This window comes from Ovis aries, chromosome 9, assembly GCF_016772045.2.
Source record: "Ovis aries strain OAR_USU_Benz2616 breed Rambouillet chromosome 9, ARS-UI_Ramb_v3.0, whole genome shotgun sequence".
NCBI lineage: Eukaryota > Metazoa > Chordata > Mammalia > Artiodactyla > Bovidae > Ovis > Ovis aries.
The window spans coordinates 67,794,748-67,814,899 of record NC_056062.1 but is presented as its reverse complement, the minus strand read 5'-3'; the positions used below and the strand labels follow the sequence as shown (position 1 = coordinate 67,814,899).

At 40.6% G+C, this 20,152-nt stretch overlaps 1 protein-coding gene across 5 annotated transcripts in view; it reads left to right on the top strand.

Moving 5' to 3' along the window:
• Positions 1-20,152, top strand: part of PKHD1L1 (PKHD1 like 1) — a 193,822-nt gene that overhangs the window by 159,120 nt on the left and 14,550 nt on the right. For 4 of the 5 annotated variants that reach the window (XM_060393472.1, XM_042254383.2, XM_060393473.1 and 1 more), the window contains exons 74-77: positions 4,908-5,059; positions 5,457-5,603; positions 5,963-6,116; positions 9,613-9,854. In XM_060393472.1, the coding sequence (XP_060249455.1) occupies positions 4,908-5,059; positions 5,457-5,603; positions 5,963-6,116; positions 9,613-9,854 (695 nt within the window). Of the gene's footprint in view, positions 1-4,907; positions 5,060-5,456; positions 5,604-5,962; positions 6,117-9,612; positions 9,855-17,919; positions 19,632-20,152 lie in introns of those variants that run through there. The other variant, XM_042254384.2, reaches the window with a different exon arrangement.

Genomic DNA, 20,152 nt, shown 5'->3' with positions numbered 1-20,152 from the left:
CCATGCACCAGCCATGTTGCTCTTCTGGAATTCCACCAGTTAGGCAGGCAAAAGCTTCCTCCCTTGTGGGGATCAGCCTGTGAAAAGGCTTGCATGGATGGAAGGAAGTGCTGATCAGCTCCCTGTTGAAGGAAATAGGAAGCACAGGCTTGTGTTTGCAGCCAGATCTTCCATTGGGCTTCCCTGGTGGCTCAGCTGGTAAAGAATCCGCCTGCAATGTGGGAGACCTGAGTTCGACCCCTGGGTTGAGAAGATCCCCAGGAATAGGGAATGGCTCTCCATTCCAGTATTCTGGTCTGGAGAATTCCATAGACTGTATAGTCCATGGAGTCGCAAAGAGTCAGACACGACTGAGTGACTTTCACTCTCTGCCCAGTCATAGGTTACACTTCTTCATCAACCTTGGGTTTCCTTATATCTACAGGATCAGGGCTTTGGGATCAACATAGTCTCTAATTTAGTCTAGGAGTTGCATCAGGTTCAGATACAGGTCTGTGTATATAGATTGCTCACTGACTCTAAAAAATTCCTTGGTAAGCCCTTACGTGTATTGAGGTCCCGTTCTTACTACACTAGCCACTCTAATGTCAAAAAAAAATGTGATTTATTTCCTGTATGTAATCTAAATTGCTTCACATACAACCTCTCCTACCCTCCATTCTCTTAAAGCAGTTTTATCTTGCTAGCCAGATTTAGATACCCAGATATAAGCACACTGCAGTTTAAGAACATGGAAATAGGGGCAGGAGGAAAGATAGGCTAATGGCTTGTTTCTAAGACTTAAACTGAATTAGGGTTTGAGGTCTCAAGGAAAGCCCTATAACCTGGCAAGGAGTGACATCACAGCAAAATTTTACAAAGTGGCAAGAAAGATATGCATGGAGTAACACTTCTGGCCCCTCACAGCCTTCACAAAATGTTCAGTTCAGTCACTCAGTCGTGTCTGACTCTTTGCGACCCCATGAATCACAGGACGTCAGGCCACCCTGTCCATCACCAACTCCCAGAGTTCACTCAGACTCACGTCCATCGAGTCAGTGATGCCATCCAGCCATCTCATCCTTGGTCGTCCCCTTCTCCTCCTGCCCCCAATCCCTCCCAGCATCAGAGTCTTTTCCAGTGAGTCAACTCTTCGCATGAGGTGGCCAAAGTACTGGAGCTTCAGCTTTAGCATCATTCCTTCCAAAGAAATCCCAGGGTTGATCTCCTTCAGAATGGACTGGTTGGATCTCCTTGCAGTCCAAGGGACTCTCAAGAGTCTTCTCCAACACCACAGTTCAAAAGCGTCAATTCTTTGGCGCTCAGCCTTCTTCACAGTCCAAGTCTCACATCCATACATGACCACAGGAAAAACCATAGCCTTGACTAGACAGACCTTAGTCGGCAAAGTAATGTCTCTGCTTTTGAATATACTGGACATCCATAAGTTTCCAGGTTCTAGAAAGTGGTTGCTTAAGTACTGAGGGGAACTCTGGACAAAGAGTCATGTCAGGAAAAGCAGCTCTTCAAGGGAAAGTCTTTGATTTCTAGCTGGCAGTCAGCAGAGATGGATGCCTTCACATATCAGATGGTCAGAGGGAACCTGTTAACCATGCCAACAGGTCAGATGTGCCACCCTGCACCGAAAACCAGCGAGGAGAGATGGTAGTAGCAGTGTATGGATGTGAAGCACCTTTGTATAGCTGCCATGAGCTCACGTGGCATACCCAGAAAGCCATCTTGTAGGAGAGTGTGTGGGTGGGGAGAGTCTGAAAGATTGCCATTTATCCTGAAGAGATTGAATCAACCAAAAGAAGCAAAAGAGACACAGATGTATAGAACAGTCTTTTAGACTCTGTGGGAGGGGGAGAGGGTAGGATGATTTGGGAGAATGGCATTGAAATGTATATCATATGTGAAACGAATCGCCACTCCAGGTTCGAGGCAGGATACAGGATGCTTGGGGCTGGTGCACTGGGATGACCCAAAGAGGATGGTATGGGGAGGGCGGTGGGAGGGGGGTTCAGGATGGGGAACACATGTACACCCGTAGCGGATTCATGGTGATGTATGGCAAAACCAATACAATATTGTAAAGTAATTAGCCTCCAATTAAAATAAACATAAATAAAAAATAAATAAAATGGACAGGGACTAAAAATACCCGAGACTGATTTTCAGTGTCACATGAGACCTTCTGCCCGAGAGCACTGCCTGAGCACGCTAAGCTTGAGGGCCTAGCCTTCATGGAAGAAACTCAGTGACTAAAGCCCTCAGGGCATGAGTCTGGATAAGGAAGGTGCTAGACATGTAGGAACAATACACCAAAACATTTGTTTGTTTGTTTCTTTTTTATTGGAATATAATTGATTTTACAATGTTGTGTCAGTTTCTGCTGTACAATGTCATGAATCAGCCATTGTTGTTGTTCAGTAGCCCAGTTGTGTCCAACTCTTTACAACCCCATAGAGTGCAGCACGCCAGGCCTTCCTGTCCATCACCATCTCCCAGAGTTTGCCCGGTTTCATGTCCATTGCATCACTGATACCATCCATCCATCTCATCCTCTGATGCTTTCCCAGCATCAGGGACTTTTCCAATGAGTCGACTGTTCACACCAGGTGACCAAAATACTGGCGCTTCAGCTACAGCATCAGTCCGTCCAATGAGTATTCAGAGTTGATTTCCCTTAATATTGACTGGTCTGATCTCCTTTCTGTCCAAGGGACACTCAGGAGTCTTTTCCAGCAGCGTGGTTCAAAGGCATCAATTCTTTGGCGTTCTGCCTTCTTTACAGTCCAGCTCTCACAATAGTACATGACCACTGGGAAGACCATAGCCTTGACTATACAGACCTTTGACAGTAGAGTAATGTATCTGCTTTTCAACACACTGTCTAGGTTTATCATAGCTTTCCTGCCAAGAAGCTAATGTCTTCTGATTTCATGGCTGCAGACACTGTCTGCAGTGATTTTAGAGCCCAAGAAGAGGAAATCTGTTACTAGCTCCACCTTTCTCCTTCTATATGCATGAAGTAATGGTAGTGGATGACATAATCTTAGTTTTTTTAATATTTAGTTTTAAGCCAGCTTTTTCATTCTCCTTCACTCTCATCAAGAGGTTCTTCAGTTCCTCTTCAGTTTCTGCCATTAGAGTGGTATCATCCACACAAGTGAGGTCATTGATATTTCTCCCACCTATCCTGATTCCAGCTTGTAACTCATCCAGCTCAGCAGTTCTCATGATGTGCTCAGTGTATAGGTTAAATAAACACGGTGACAGCCCTATTGTACTGCTTTTTCAATCCTGAACCAATCGACTGTTCCATACAGAGTTCTAACTGTTGCTTCTTGACCTGCATACAGGTTTCTCAGGATACAGGTAAGATGGTTGGTATCCCCATCTCTTTAAGAGTTTTCCACAATATTTTGTGATCCGCACAGTCAAAGGCTTTAGTGTAGTTGATAAAAGAGAGGTAGATGTTTTTCTGGAATTTCCTTTCTTTCTCTATGAACCAATGAATGTTGGCAATTTAAATCTCTGGTTCCTCTGCCTTTTCTAAACCCAGCTTGTATGTCTGGAAGTTCTTGGTTCTCATAATGCTGAAACCTAGCATGCAAAATGTTAAGCATGACAATTAGATGATTAAGCAGGTTCTGATTAGACCTGGGAGATGAGGCAATTGTCCAAGGATTAGATCCTTCTTTAATACTACCCTAGGGAGGGGATACATATGTATATATGTGTACATATATCCCCTCCTTCTTGCGCGCCCCCCCCCCCAGTCTCCCATTCCACCCATCTAAGTTACCACAGTTCCAGCCATCTAGGTCATCGCAGAGCACTGAGCTGAGCTCTCTGTGCTATGTGACAACTCCCCACTAGCTGTTTTACACATGGCAGGGTATATATGCCAGTGATACACTCTCAGTTCATCCCACCCTCCTTCTCCCACTATGTCCACAGGGTCCATTCTCTACGTCTGTGCCTCTGTTTCTGCCCTGCAAATAGGTTCATCAGTACCATTTTTCTAGATTCCACATATATGCATTAATATACAGTGTTTGTCTCTTCCTGATGGGTTTCACTCTGTAGTTGTTTCTTAAATGATCGCTCTGACTGCAGTGTGTAGAGCAGAATGCAAGAGGGAGAGAATGGATGCCAGGAAGCCAGTTTGAAAGCTGTTTTCATATCTCTGCTGCTGATGGATTAACTAGGATTTGGGCAAAGGAGTCAGAGAGATTTCAAAATGGAGAACTGATTATATGGTGTGGGGAGAGGTGAAGGAGAAGAAGGGCTCAAGTGAGGGGTCCAGGCTTCTCTGACAAGAGGTGCCCCTTCACAAGGTAAAGAGCCTTAGTGGGGGAATTAGGTTTACAAGGAACCGCAAAGCTAGAAAAAGGGAGCAGAAACTACCTACAGTGTCAGAATCAACCTTGAAAATTGTCAATGTCCAGAGCAAGGAACGTTTTTGTTAGTAATTTAATGATAATGTTAGCCACTCATTAATACATACTATAAATTCGATGATGCTAATTATCCTTCCGTTCTGCAGTTAACACTATTTTTTTAAGTAATATTTGATGATAGACCTACATGAGAGTGCTTCACTTCAAAAACAAAGAAGGACATAGGAAAGTATTAAATTAAGAAACATTTTTCCCTGCATGCTTTCACTCATTTTTCTTGAAATTATATTATCACCTTTGTTTTCATCTTTCATTCTAGCTAATATATATATATATTCTACAGAGTTTTTTACTTTCCTGACCTCCTTAGTATGACTTTGTCATGTTTAGCTCAGGTACAGTTAGCAAGCTGTAGACTTCTCTAATGTGGATGGAGCGAGTGGCACAAAGAAAAACTGAAGTGGAATATTCTCACACGTTCTCCCTATTCCATATTCTTACAGTCCACTTTCCTTATAGGTCAGATGCAGTTACCTGAACTCCAAGAAATTGCTGATTCTCTTGGACAAGCTGTAATTTTAGGAAAAACCAATAGTATCCTCGGGTTTAATGTCTCTTCCATGTCTATCACTGATCCTATCCACAGCCCCAATGATTCTGGCTGGGCTAAGGTAAGAAAATGCAACTAGAAAGATGCATTTTGCTATTTAACACATTGCTGCTTCTTTATTTTAACTGTTCTTCTATTTTAGAACAGTAATTTAGAGAGCATGTCTTTCTAATTGTTGCCTTTTTTTTTTTTTACAGTATTGCCAAAATCATAAAGTAGTTGAAAAAGGAGTGTATCTTCTAAAAAAGTATTTATTGGTGTAAAATATGCTTTGCTTTGATTATTTACAACAATGCTTCATGAATATGCTCTAGAGGAAATATTGTAATAATATAGATTTCACGCCTGGAACATAATTTTAACAATGAATGTTAAACACTTAGCCTAGCTAAGACGAGTTTGCCACTGAATGTAGTTTATCATGTGATAACCACTCTATTGCTCATGACCATTCACAGGTGGCTGCCCAACCGGTTGGAAGGCTTTCATTTCCTGTTCATCATGTGGCCTTTGTGACTTCGCTTTCAGTGATCACTCAGCCGGTGGCCACACAGCTAGGACAGCCATTTTCTCAACAGCCTTCAATAAAGGCAGAAGATGCCGATGTAAGTTATAACTCAGAGATTTATTTAAGTGGAAGAATGAAGTTATCAGTTCTGGAGGGTGAGCCAACTTCACTAATCCTGGTACACTGGCAACCTGGGAATGGCACTACCTCTTCAAATTTGGACTGTTATCTATGAATATCATCTTTTACTGTTTTAAAAATGTGCCTTTTCTGTGAACTTGCTCCACAGCTTGTTATTTGAACTCTTTGTGTAGGAAAAAGGAGCTTCTGTAGATTTAAAATTTGAAATGAGACATTCAAAAAGATAAAGTTCCATATATCTTTTTTTTTTTTTAGGGAAAAAAAAAGCATGGTAACAGGCCAATTGCTGTAATTCTCTACTCTCTTTTTCTTTAGGGTAATTGTGTATCAGTTGGGATTACTGCACTGGCTTTGAAGGCCGTACTAAAGGACTCCAATAATAACCAAATCAGTGGACTTAGTGGAAATACAACAATTCCGTTTAGCAGCTGTTGGGCCAACTACACAGATCTTACTCTTCTTAGAACAGGTGAGTGTACTATTTTTGATCCTCACATGTATACCCATAAATAAGGATAATTATAATTTCCTTTTAATGAACAAAGCAGTCTATACTGCTCTGGTCAATAAGCTATAGAAATCAGAATGTCTAGCTTACAAAAATATATCTAATATGCAAAACAAGGTAAAAAATTAAGCAATTAAGAGAATTAAAACAGGTAATTTGAGGATGTAAATCAAAATTATATCATGATTCATATTTTCTTCCTTATCCATATGTAATTTTTCTAAATTTTCTGTGAGAATTACATATTAAATGTATAGTAGGAAATTTTAATATATATAGTTTTCAGTTCAAGAAAAGAAAAGTTAAGATAGTATCAGATAATTTTAATGGCCCATGCTGGAGTTCAGAGTTGGGCTGGAAAGTGGGTTCTAGTCTTTCTATAAGCCAATGCAAAGGAGAAAACACGAGCATTTCCATGATTCATAGCTCCCAAAGATAAAACAGTTGCTCTGATGAATTACAATTTGCTTGAGACCAGAACAGATGTCTCCTGTGAGTTCTCATGAAGTATACTCATGATCTCTTCAACATGGTTAGCGTAAATATAGTTACAACTCCCACAGTGAGGTTTCTTATATTATTTCCATGTGGACTGATGGCATAGCTTCAACTGGTAAAAGCCTTTCTACCATGGCAAAAATGATACATCCAAAAAATAGGTCTCTAGTGATGATAGATGAATCAATGTCAAAAGGAAGGAAATAGACTCTCTGTACTGGAGACAGACCAGCATTACTCTGTTTACCTCAACCCAGGGCTCATTTAGGACCTTTATAAGCCCTAACTCCTGAAAAAGTTTTATCTCAGCCCTCACTCTCCTCACCAATGTTATTTCAAACACACACATACTAAAGGTCAGAATAAAAGCCACAATAGGGCTTTCCTGGTGGCTCAGTGGGAAAGAATCCATGTGCCAGTGCAGGAGATGGGTTTGATCCCTGATCCGGGAAGATTTCACATGCCACAGAACAACTAAGCCTGTATACCACAACTGTTGATCCTGAGCTTTAGAGCCCACGCTCTGCAACAAGAGAAGCCACCACAATGAGAAACCCTCACACTGCAATTAGAGTTGCCCCTGCTCACCACAGCAATGAAAACCCAACACAGCAAAAAATAAATTCTCTTTAAAAAACCAAAATAAAGTAAGAGAAGTTAAAGAAATTCTAACAATAATCTGGATTTTTTCATAAGACCTAAATATCAAAAGCAAAAATCATTCCAAAAGAGAGAAGCTTGATCTTCCTACTGGGCAGCAATATCTCAACCTAGAGTTTGATGGAAATCCAGTGGCAATGAGCTCAACATTGTGCCCTGGGGCAAGAACCTGGAGTGTCCTATTAGTTCTAACAGTCAGCCTAAATGATAGGCTATGAGGCACTTGACAAGAACCCCGTCTGAGACAAGGTTGTCCACCTCCCTGGGAAGGTGGACTCAGAAGGTGCCCAGTGGCAAAGACCCAACCTGAGGATCAAGGTCTTCATACTAGCACTTTCAAAGGCAGTGTTCCAAAGTAACTGGGATCACTAGAGTGCTGAAGCAATAATGTAGATTTTGATACTTTTCATGATAACAAAATAGTGCTCTCCTTTTATCCAGTAAATTTTCCTTTAGAGTTCAAATCTTCCCTTGGAGTGTCTATCTGTTATTTCTAATTCTCTCCTCCCTCCCTCCCTCCCTTCCTCCCTCCTTTCTTCCTTATTTCTTGCTTTCTCTTTTCCCATAAGTGTAGGCTTTCAGTTCCCTGCTTGTGTATAGTAAGGAAGGTCAAATATAATCATCTCTTGATTTTTAGATAGGTTAGCCAGTTTGTAGATTAACCACTGTAAAACTATACAAACAACAAAGCATATGCAAGAAAAGTGAGAAAGTGTCTTTCCATTGCTCCTTAGTCAAGTGTTCAATGATCAGACAAGGCTCAGCACCCTCAGCTCTCTTCCATACTGTCCTTTGTTTCAAATAGCCAGTCCTGGGCACTAGGAGAGAACCCCTAAGAAGTAGGTATTGACGCTCCAGAAGGAAAATCTATCCAGAGTCCTCCTGTCTATAGCTGATGAGCAGATAGAAGTGAAAGTGTTAGTCACTCAGTCCTGTGTGACTCTTTGTGACTCCATGGACTATAGCCCACCAGGCTCCTCTGTCCATGGAATTCTCCAGGCAGGAATACTGGAGTGGGTAGCCATTTCCTTCTCCAGGAGATTTTCCTGACCCAGGGATTGAACCTGGTGGGTTTCCTGCACTGCCAGTGGATTCTTGACCATCTGAGCCACCAGGGAAGTTAACTATGGCACATAGAACACTTCTAACTCTGAGACCCTCTTCCTTTGATTATCTGTTTGTTTTAATACACTTCCAACTGGGTTTTCATCAACTTACAAATACTATATAACCCTTAATGAAGTACTTTTGGAAACCAAGTCAAATGAACTGAAGTATAAACAAGCGTAGAGAGGGTCTCAGAGTTAGAAGTGTTCTATGTGCCATAGTTAACTTCCCTGGTGGCTCAGATGGTCAAGAATCCACCGGCAGTGCAGGAGACCCAGGTTCAATCCCTGGGTCAGGACAATCTCCTGAGGTGCCACTTCACACCAGTCAGAATGGCTGCGATCCAAAAGTCTACAAGCAATAAATGCTGGAGAGGGTGTGCAGAAAAGGGAACCCTCTTACACTGTTGGTGGGAATGCAAACTAGTACAGCCACTATGGAGAACAGTGTGGAGATTCCTTAAAAAACTGGAAATAGAACTGCCTTATGACCCAGCAATCCCACTGCTGGGCATACACACCAAGGAAACTAGAATTGAAAGAGACACGTGTACCCCAGTGTTCATCACAGCACTGTTTATAATAGCCAGGACATGGAAACAACCTAGATGTCCATCAGCAGATGAATGGATAAGAAGGCTGTGGTACATATACACAATGGAGTATTACTCAGCCATTAAAAAGAATACATTTGAATCAGTTCTAATGAGGTGGCTGAAACTGGAGCCAATTATACAGAGTGAAGTAAGCCAGAAAGAAAAACACCAATACAGTATACTAACACAGATATATGAAATTTAGAAAGATGGTAATGATAACCCTGTATGCGAGACAGCAAAAGAGACGCAGATGTGCAGAACAGACTTTTTGACTCAGAGGGAGAGGGAGAGGGTGGGACGATTTGGGAGAATGGCATTGAAACATGTATAATATCATATAAGAAATGAATCACCAGTCTAGGTTCGATGCAGGATACAGGATGCTTGGGGTTGGTACACTGGGATAACCCAGAGGGATGGTATGGGGAGGGAGGTGGGAGGGGGGTTCAGGAGTGGGAACTTGTGTACACCCGTGGCAGATTCATGTTGATATATGGCAAAACCAATACAGTACTGTAAAGTAAAAAAAAATAATAATAATAAAATCCAAAAAAAAAGAGGAAGTCAAACACTTCTGATTTTTTCTCCCCTTAGGAAAAAATTTTAAGATTGAATTTATCCTGGATGAGTTCGTTTGGGTGGAGTCCCAGCCTCTCAGCCTGGCTTCACAGTCTGTCTCCAGCCCAGGCAGTAGCAGCGGTGGCAGCAGCAACAGCAAAGCGTCCACTGTGGGCACAGCTGCCCAGATAGTGACTACAGTAATAAGCTGTCTGGTGGGAAGAGTGTTGCTCCTGGAAATGTTTATGACTGCAGTTTTGACATTGAACATACTCTAGGTAAGCATGGTACATGCTGTTTGTCTCCACATAGTAAAGTATTAGAAAATGTTTGCTGAATAAAGACAGCAGCATTGCACCACTATGAACACAAAGACAGTCTCAGCCATTAAGAAAGTTGTTGTCGTTCAGCTGCTCAGTCATGTCTGACTCTTTGTGACCCCATGGACTGTTGCACCCCAGGCTTCTCTGTTCTTCACCATCTCCTGGAGTTTGCTGAAACTCGTGTCTGTTTTGTCCATGATGCCACCTAACCACCTCATCCTCTGTTGATACAGCTAGTGAATTGAATTTGGTACTCAAAACTGAGACATACACTTTTCTTTCCTTCTTTGTTCTCCTTAATTAGTAATACTTATTGTTGTTCAGCTGCTCAGTCATGTCCAACTCTTTGCCACCCGATGGACTGCACACCAGGCTTCCCTGTCCCAGAGTTTGCTCAAATGCATGATTATTGAGTCAGTGATGCCATCCAACCATCTCACCCTCTGTTTCCCCCTTCTCCTTCTGCCCTCAATCTTTCCAAGCATCAGAGTCTTTTCCGATGAGTTGGCTCTTCACATCAGATGGCCAAAGTACTGGAGCTTTAACTTTAGCATCAGTCGTTTCAGTGAATATTCAGGGTTGATTTCCTTTAGGATGGATTGGTTTGATCTCCTTGCTATCCAAGGGAGTGATAGCTTCAAATGTAAAGACAAAACCGCCCTGTGGAAATGTTATTCCATTATATGATGGGGTATAAGAATGTGGGGAGTGAGAAATTCAGGTTATGTCAGTATTCTTTCAGTTACAAGGTACAGAAGCTCAGCTCCAGTTGGTTTGGACAATAAAGTGAACTCACTTAACTGAGACGCTCAGAAGTAATCTGATCTGGAAGAGTAAGAACCAAAGACTCAAATGACATCATCCAGAACCTGAGTCTCCATCTCTCCTCTCCATTCTCCTCAGTGATAGATTCACTCCCAGACTCTCTTTCTCCATCATCCACCCCAACCCTCATGTACAAATGCCACCAGCATCTTCATGTTTACATTCTAATGCAACTAATGCAGAAAGAACAAACCTTCAGCAAAAGTCCCAAAGTTATTGTCATTAACACAGCTTGGGTCACATGCCCATTCCTAAACCATTTTCTGTGGCCACATGTTGCCATAAATTTGTGAGGAGATACCCCATGTCCAAGGGCAGAGAATCCCCATCAAGATGGTAGGAGGAACAAAACCGTGTTTAGAATAAAACCCCATACTGGTCAGAGATGCTCAGAGGGTTCAAACAAACCTTCTGCACACCAGGACCCAGAGACCTCACAGAGACCGAGAGAGAATTGTGTTCGTGCGTCTCCTGTGGAGGTGCAGGTCAGCAGTGGACTGCGCCTGGGGCAGGGGCTTTGGATGCAGCGGGCCTGGGTATGGCATAAGCCCTCTTGGAGAAGGTCTCATTAACCCCACCATAGAGCTGCCAGAACTTACACAGGACTGGGGAAACAGACTCTTAGAGGGTGCAAACAGAACCTTGTGCCAACCAGGTCTCAAGAGAAAGGAGCAGTGACCCCACAAGAGACACACAGACTTGCCCAGGAGTGTGCAGGAGTCTCCAGCAGAGGTGTGGGTCAGCAGTGGCCTGCTGCAGGTTTGGGGGTACTGAGTGTAGCAGTGTGTACATGGGAACTTTTGAAGGAGGTCGCCATTATCTTCATTACCTCCATCATAGTTTGGCCCCAAGTCAAATAAAAGGAAGGGAACACAGCCCCACCCATCAACAGAAAATTGGATTAAAAATTTTACTAAGCCTGGCCCCGCCCATCAGAACAAGACTTAGTTTCCTCAGTCTCTCCCATCAGGAAGCTTCCATAAGCCTCTTATCCTTCTCCATCAGAGGGCAGACAGACTGAAAACCTGGATCACAGAAAACTAACCAATCTGATCACATGGACCACAGCCTTGTCTAACTCAGGGAAACTCGAGCCATGCCATGTAGGGCCATCCAAGACGGACAGGTCATAGTGGAGAGTTCTGACAAAACGTGGTCCACTGGACAAGGGAATAGCAAACCACTTCAGTATTCTTGCCTCGTGAACCCCATGAACAGTATGAAAAAACAAAAAGAGAGGACACTGAAAGATGACCTTCCCAGGTCAGTAGGTGCCCCATATGCTACTGGAGATCAGTGGAGAAATAACTCCAGAAAGAATGAAGAGATGGAGCCAGAGCAAAAACAACACCCAGCTGTGGATGTGACTGGTAATGGAAGTCTAATGCTGTAAAGAACAATATTGCATAGGAACTTGGAATGTTAGGTCCATGAATCAAGGCAAATTGGAAGTGGTCAGAGAGGAGTTGGCAAGAGTGAACATTGAAATTTTAGGAATCAGTGGACTAAAATGGACTGGAATGGGTGAATTTAACTCAGATTATGATTATATTTACTGCTGTGGGCAAGAATCCCTTAGAAGAAATGGAGTAGCCATCATAGTCAACAAAGAGTCCGAAATGCAGTATCAGAAACAAGAGAATGATCTCTGTTTGTTTCCAAGGCAAACCATTCAATATCACAGTAATTGGAGTCTATGCCCTGATCAGTAATGCTAAAGAAGCTGAACGGTTCTATGAAGACCTATAAGACCTTCTAGGACTAATGCCCAAAAAAGATGTCCTTTTCATTATAGGGGACTGGAATACAAAAATAGGAAATACCTGGAGTAACAGGCAAATTTGGCCTTGGAGTACAGAATGAACCAGGTCAAAGACTAACAGAGTTTTGCCAAGAGAACGCACTGGTCACAGCAAACACCCTCTTCCAACAACACAAGAGAAGACTCTACACATGGACATCACCAAATGGTCAATACCTAAATCAAATGGATTATATTCTTTGCAGCCAAAGATGGAGAAGCTCTAAACAATCAGCAAAAACAAAACTGGGAGCTGACTATGGCTCAGATCATGAACTCCTTATTGCCAAATTCAGACTTAAATTGAAGAAAGTGGGAAAACCACTAGACCATTCAGGTATGACCTAAATCAAATTCCTTATGATTATACAGGGAAAGTGAGAAACAGATTCAAGGAATTAGATCTGATAGACAGAGTGCCTGAAGAACTATGGACAGACATTCGTGACACTGTACAAGAGCAGGGATCAAGACCATACCCAAGAAAAAGAAATGTAAAAAGGCAAAATGGTTGTCTGAGGAGGCCTTACAAACAGCTATAAAAAGAAGAGACCTGAAAGGTAAAGGAGAAAAGGAAAGATATACCCATTTGAATCCAGAGTTCCAAAGAACAGCAGGGAGAGATAAGAAAGCCTTCCTCAGTGAACAATCAAAGAAATAGCGGAAAACAATAAAATGGGAAAGACTAGAGATCTCCTCAGGAAAATTAGAGATACCAAGGGAACATTTCTTTTTTTTTTTTTTTTACTACTTTATTTTACTTTACAATACTGTATTGGTTTTGCCATACATTGACATGAATCCGCCACAGGTGTACATGAGTTCTGAAACATGAACCACCCCTCCACCTCCCACCCCATATCATCTCCGTGCACCAGCCCCAAGCATCCTGTATCCTGCACCAAACATAGACTGGCAATTCTTTTCTTACATGATAGTATACATGTTTCAGTGCCATTCTCCCAAATCATCCCACCCTCTCCCTCTCCCTCTGAGTCCAAAAGTCCACTCTACACATCTATGTTTCTATTTTGCTGATCACATACAGGGTCATCATTACCATCTTTCTAAATTCCATATATCTGTGTTAGTATACTGTATTGGTGTTTTTCTTTCTGACTTATTTCACTCTGTATAATCAGCTCCAGTTTCATCCATCTCATTAGAACTGATTCAAATGTATTCTTTTTAATGGCTGAGTAATATTCCATTGTGTATATGTACCACAGCTTTCTTATCCATTCATCTGCTGATGGACATCTAGGTTGTTTCCATGTCCTGGCTATTATAAACAGTGCTGCGATGAACATTGGGGTACATGTGTCTCTTTCAATTCTAGTTTCCTCGGTGTGTATGCCCAGCAGTGGGATTGCTGGGTCATAAGGCAGTTCTATTTGCAATTTTTTAAGGAATCTCCACACTGTTCTTCATAGTGACTGTATAGTTTGCATTCCCACCAACAGTGTAAGAGGGTTCCCTTTTCTGCACACCCTCTCCAGCATTTATTGCTTGTAGACTTTTGGATCGCAGCCATTCTGACTGGTGTGAAGTGGTACCTCATTGTGGTTTTGATTTTCATTTCTCTAATTATGAGTAATGTTGAGCATCTTTTCATGTGTTTGTTAGCCATCTGTATGTCTTCTTTGGAGAAATGTCTATTTAGTTCTTTGGCCCATTTTTTGATTGGGTCGTTTCTTTTTCTGGAATTGAGCTGCAGAAGTTGCTTGTATATTTTTGAGATTAGTTGTTTGTCAGTTGCTTCATTTGCTATTATTTTCTCCCATTCAGAAGGCTGTCTTTTCACCTTGCTTATATTTTCCTTTGTTGTGCAGAAGCTTTTAATTTTAATTAGATCCCATTTGTTAATTTTTGCTTTTATTTCCAGTATTCTGGGAGATGGGTCATAGAGGATCCTGCTGTGATTTATGACAGACAGTGTTTTTCCTATGTTCTCCTCTAGGAGTTTTATAGTTTCTGGTCTTACATTTAGATCTTTAATCCATTTTGAGTTTATTTTTGTGTGTGGTGTTAGAAAGTGATCTAGTTTCATTCTTTTATAAGTGGTTGACCAGTTTTCCCAGCACCACTTGTTAAAGAGATTGTCTTTTCTCCATTGTATATTCTTGCCTCCTTTGTCAAAGATAAGGTGTTCATATGTGTGTGGATTTATCTCTGGGCTTTCTATTTTGTTCCATTGATCTATGTTTCTGTCTTTGTGCCAGTACCATACTGTCTTGATGACTGTGGCTTTGTAGTAGAGCCTGAAGTCAGGCAGGTTGATTCCTCCAGTTCCGTTCTTCTTTCTCAAGATTGGTTTGGCTATTCGAGGTATTTTGTATTTCCATACAAATCTCGAAATTATTTGTTCTAGTTCTGTGAAAAATACTGTTGGTAGCTTGATAGCGATTGCATTGAATCTGTAGATTGCTTTGACTAGTATACTCATTTTCACTATATTGATTCTTCCAATCCATGAACATGGTATATTTCTCCATCTATTAGTGTCCTCTTTGATTTCTTTCATCAGTGTTTTATAGTTTTCTATATATAGGTCTTTAGTTTCTTTAGGTAGATATATTCCTAAGTATTTTATTCTTTTCGTTGCAATGGTGAATGAAATTGTTTTCTTAATTTCTTTTTCTACTTTCTCATTATTAGTGTATAGGAATGCAAGGGATTTCTGTGTGTTGATTTTAAATCCTGCAACTTTACTATATTCATTGATAAGCTCTAGTAATTTTCTGGTGGAGTCTTTAGGGTTTTCTATGTAGAGGATCATGTCATCTGCAAACAGTGAGAGTTCTACTTCTTCTTTTCCAATTTGGATTCCTTTTATTTCTTCTTCTGCTCTGATTGCTGTGGCCAAAACTTCCAGAACTATGTTGAATAGTAGCGGTGAAAGTGGGCACCCTTGTCTTGTTCCTGACTTTAGGGAAATGCTTTCAATTTTTCACCATTGAGGATAATGTTTGCTGTGGGTTTGTCATATATAGCTTTTATTATGTTGAGGTATGTTCCTTCTATTCCTGCTTTCTGGAGAGTTTTTATCATAAATGGATGTTGAATTTTGTCAAAGGCCTTCTCTGCATCTATTGAGATAATCATATGGCTTTTATTTTTCAATTTGTTAATGTGGTGAATTACATTGATTGGTTTGCAGATATTAAAGAATCCTTGCATCCCTGGGATAAAGCCCACTTGGTCATGGTGTATGATCTTTTTAATGTGTTGTTGGATTCTGATTGCTAGAATTTTGTTGAGGATTTTTGCATCTATGTTCATCAGTGATATTGGCCTGCAGTTTTCTTTTTTTGTGGCATCTTTGTCAGGTTTTGGTATTAGGGTGATGGTAGCCTCATAGAATGAGTTTGGAAGTTTACCTTCCTCTGCAATTTTCTGGAAGAGTTTGAGTAGGATAGGTGTTAGCTCTTCTCTAAATTTTTGGTAGAATTCAGCTGTGAAGCCATCTGGACCTGGGCTTTTGTTTTCTGAAAGATTTCTGATTACAGTTTCAATTTCCGTGCTTGTGATGGGTCTGTTAAGATTTTCTATTTCTTCCTGGTTCAGTTTTGGAAAGTTGTACTTTTCTAAGAATTTGTCCATTTCTTCCACGTTGTCCATTTTATTGGCATATAATTGCTGATAGTAGTCTCTTATGATCCTTTGTATTTCTGTGTTGTCTGTTGTGATCTCTCCATTTTCATTTCTAATTTTATTGATTTGATTTTTCTCTCTTTGCTTCTTGATGAGTCTGGCTAATGGCTTGTCAATTTTATTTATCCTTTCAAAGAACCAGCTTTTGGCTTTGTTGATTTTTGCTATGGTCTCTTTTGTTTCTTTTGCATTTATTTCTGCCCTAATTTTAAAGATTTCTTTCCTTCTACTAACTCAGGGGTTCTCCATTTCTTCCTTTTCTAGTTGCTTTAGGTGTAGAGTTAGGTTATTTATTTGACTTTTTTTTTGTTTCTTGAGGTATGCCTGTATTGCTATGAACTTTCCTCTTAGCACTGCTTTTATAGTGTCCCACAGGTTTTGGGTTGTTGTGTTTTCATTTTCATTCATTTCTATGCATATTTTGATTTCTTTTTTCATTTCTTCTGTGAATTGTTGGTTATTCAGAAGCATGTTGTTCAGCCTCCATATGTTGGAATTTTTAATAGTGTTTCTTCTGTAATTGAGATCTAATCTTAATGCGTTATGGTCAGAAAAGATGCTTGGAATGATTTTGATTTTTTTGAATTTATCAAGGTTAGATTTATGGCCCAGGATGTGATCTATCCTAGAGAAGGTTCTGTGAGCACTTGAGAAAAAGGTGAAATTCATTGTTTTGGGGTGAAATGTCCTATAGATATCAATTAGGTCTAACTGGTCTATTGTATCATTTAAAGTTTGCATTTCTTTGTTAATTTTCTGTTTAGTTGATCTGTCCATAGGTGTGAGTGGGGTATTAAAATCTCCCACTATTATTGTGTTATTGTTGATTTCCCCTTTCATACTTGTTAGCATTTGTCTTATATATTGTGATGCTCCTATGTTGGGTGCATATATATTTATAATTGTTATATCTTCTTCTTGGATTGATCCTTTGATCATTATGTAGTGGCCTTCTTTGTCTCTTTTCACAGCCTTTGCTTTAAAGTCTATTTTATCGGATATGAGTATTGCCACTCCTGCTTTCTTTTGGTCTCTATTTGCGTGATATATCTTTTTCCAGCCCTTCACTTTCAGTCTGTATGCGTCCCTTGTTTTGAGGTGGGTCTCTTGTAGGCAGCGTATATAGGGATCTTGTTTTTGTATCCATTCAGCCAGTCTTTGCCTTTAGGTTGGGGCATTCAACCCATTTACATTTAAGGTAATTATTGATAAGTATGATCCCATTGCCATTTACTTTATTGTTTTGGGTTCGGGTTTGTACACCTGCAAAGATGGGCTCAATAAAGGACAGAAGTTGTATGGACCTAACATAAGCAGAAGATATTAAGAACAGGTGGCAAGAATACACAGAAGAACTATACAAAAAAAATTCATGACCCAGATAATCATGATGGTGTGATCACTCACCTAGAGCCAGACATCCTGGAATGTGAAGTCAAATGGGCTTTAGAAAGCATCACTGCGAACAAAGCTAGTGGTAGTGATGGAATTACAGTTGAACTGTTTCAAATCCTAAAAGATGATGCTGTGAAAGTGCTGCACTCAATATGCCAGCAAATTTGGAAAACTCAGTGGTGACCACAGGACTGGAAAAAGTCAGTTTTCATTCCAGTCACAAAGAAAGGCAATGCCAAAGAATACTCAAACTATAGCACATTGCATTCATCTCACCTGCTAGCAAAGTAATGCTCAAAATTCTCCAAGCCAGGCTTCAACAGTATATGAACCTTGAACTTTCAGATGTTCAAGCTGGATTTAAAAAGAAAGAGGAACCAGCGATCAAATTACCAACATCTGTTGGATCATCGAGAAAGCAAGAGTTCCAGAAAAACATCTATTCCTGCTTTATTGACTATGCCAAAGCCTTTGACTGTGTGGATCACAACAAACTGTGGAAAATTCTTCAAGAGATGGGAATACCAGACCACTTGACCTGCCTCCTGAGAAATCTGTATACAGATCAAGAAGCAACAGTTAGAACTGGACCTGGAACAACCAACTGGTTCCATATAGGAAAAGGAGTACATCAAGGCTGTATATTGTTACCGTGCTTATTTAACTTATATGCAGAGTACATCATGAAAAACGCTGGGCTGGATGAAGCACAAGCTGGAATCAAGATTGCTGGGAGAAATATCAATAACCTCAGATATGCAGATGACACCACCCTTATGGCAGAAAGCGAAGAAAAACTAAAAAGCCTCTTGATGACAGTGAAAGAGGAGAGGAGTGAAAACGTTGACTTAAAGCTCAGCATTCAGAAAACTAAGATCATGGCATCTGATCCCATCACTTCATGGCAAATAGATGGGGAAACAGTGGAAACAGTGACAGACTTTATTGTTTTGGTCTCCAAAGTCACTGCAGATGGTGACTGCAGCCATGAAATTAAAAGACACTTGCTCCTTGGAAGTTATGACCAACCGAGACAGCATATTAAAAAGCAGAGGCATTACTTGGCCAACAAAGGTCCATCTAGTGAAAGCTATGGTTCTTCCAGTAATCATGTATGAATGTGAGAGTTGGACTATAAAGAAAGCTGAGCGCCAAAGAATTGATGATTTTGAACTGTGGTGTTGGAGAAGACTCTTGAGAGTCCCTTGGACTGCAAGGAGATCAACCAGTCCATGCTAAAGGAAATCAATCCTGAATATTCTTTGGAAGGACTGATGCTGAAACTGAATCTCCAAGACTTTGGCCACCAGATGCAAAGAACTGACTCAATTCAGCAGACCCTGATGCTGGGAAAGATCGAAGGTGGGAGAAGGGGACAACAGAGATTGAGATGGTTGGATGGCATCACCAACTCAATGGACATGAGTTTGAGTAAACTCCAGGAGTTGGTGATGGACAGGGAGGCCTGGCACGCTGCAGTCCATGAAGTTGCAAAGAGTCAGACACGACTGAATGACTGAACTGAATTGGACTGAATAATTTAGAAGGAGAATGAAGTATTTCAGTACTAAAAGCCAAGACTAAATTTAAAATAAAAAAAACAGTCAGGATGAAGGGATGCAATAAGGCTGGCTTTCTGGGAGAGTGGCAGAACAACGGGAGCCTGGGGCTTCAGGAAGAAATAATCCGTTCTTCCCTCCTCCTGGTAGAAACTAATTAGAAACCAGCTGTCAAGGGAGAAGCACAATTTGAAAAGTCCCAGCCCTGCCTCTTATAGATAATAGAGAGGATGTGTTTGGAGCTGAGGGATCAAAGGTAAAGAGCAGCACACAAGTTATTGTATTTTAATGCCAGTTTTCTGGTCCCTAGAATTCTAGTAAGAGTAAAACTTGCTGTCTGTTTTATAATAATGTGATAGGTACTGCTAAATTTCATTTCTTTCTTCCAAGAAGCATTAAAATATAAAGTATAAGTACTACTTATTATTATTATATTTGTACAGTATTATTATATTTGTGCATTTTGTGTTTCTTCATTAAACATATTTTTTGCCCTAATTATCTTCACTGTGTTTCTCCCTACTTGTATCTTACAACTTTGGAATTTTACAAAATTCAGAAAATCCTACTGTCAAGTCATTGGTAAATGATAACATTCTTGGTGTCTTTTAGCACTTTTTTTTCCCAGATGAAAAAGTTAACTGCTTCCCCTTTGCTACTAAATAATCCATAATTCTTCAATTAAGACATGAGAAGACTTAAACACTGTCTTCGTCCTTTCTGGCTGCTATAACAAAATACCAAAGATTGAATGGCTTAAGAACAACATAAATTTATTTCTCACAATTCTGGAGGCCAGAAGTCTGAGATCAGGGTGCCAGCATGGTCAAATAAGGGCCCTTTTCTGGGTCACAGACTTCCACTGTATCTTTATGTGGTTGAAGGGGCTGGGGAATTCTGTGAAGTCTCTTATAAGAATACTAATCACATTCATGGAAGCTCTGCCCTCAAGACCTAAGCACCTATCAAAAGCCCTATCCCTAATACCATCACATTGGACATTAGGTTTTAAAACATAA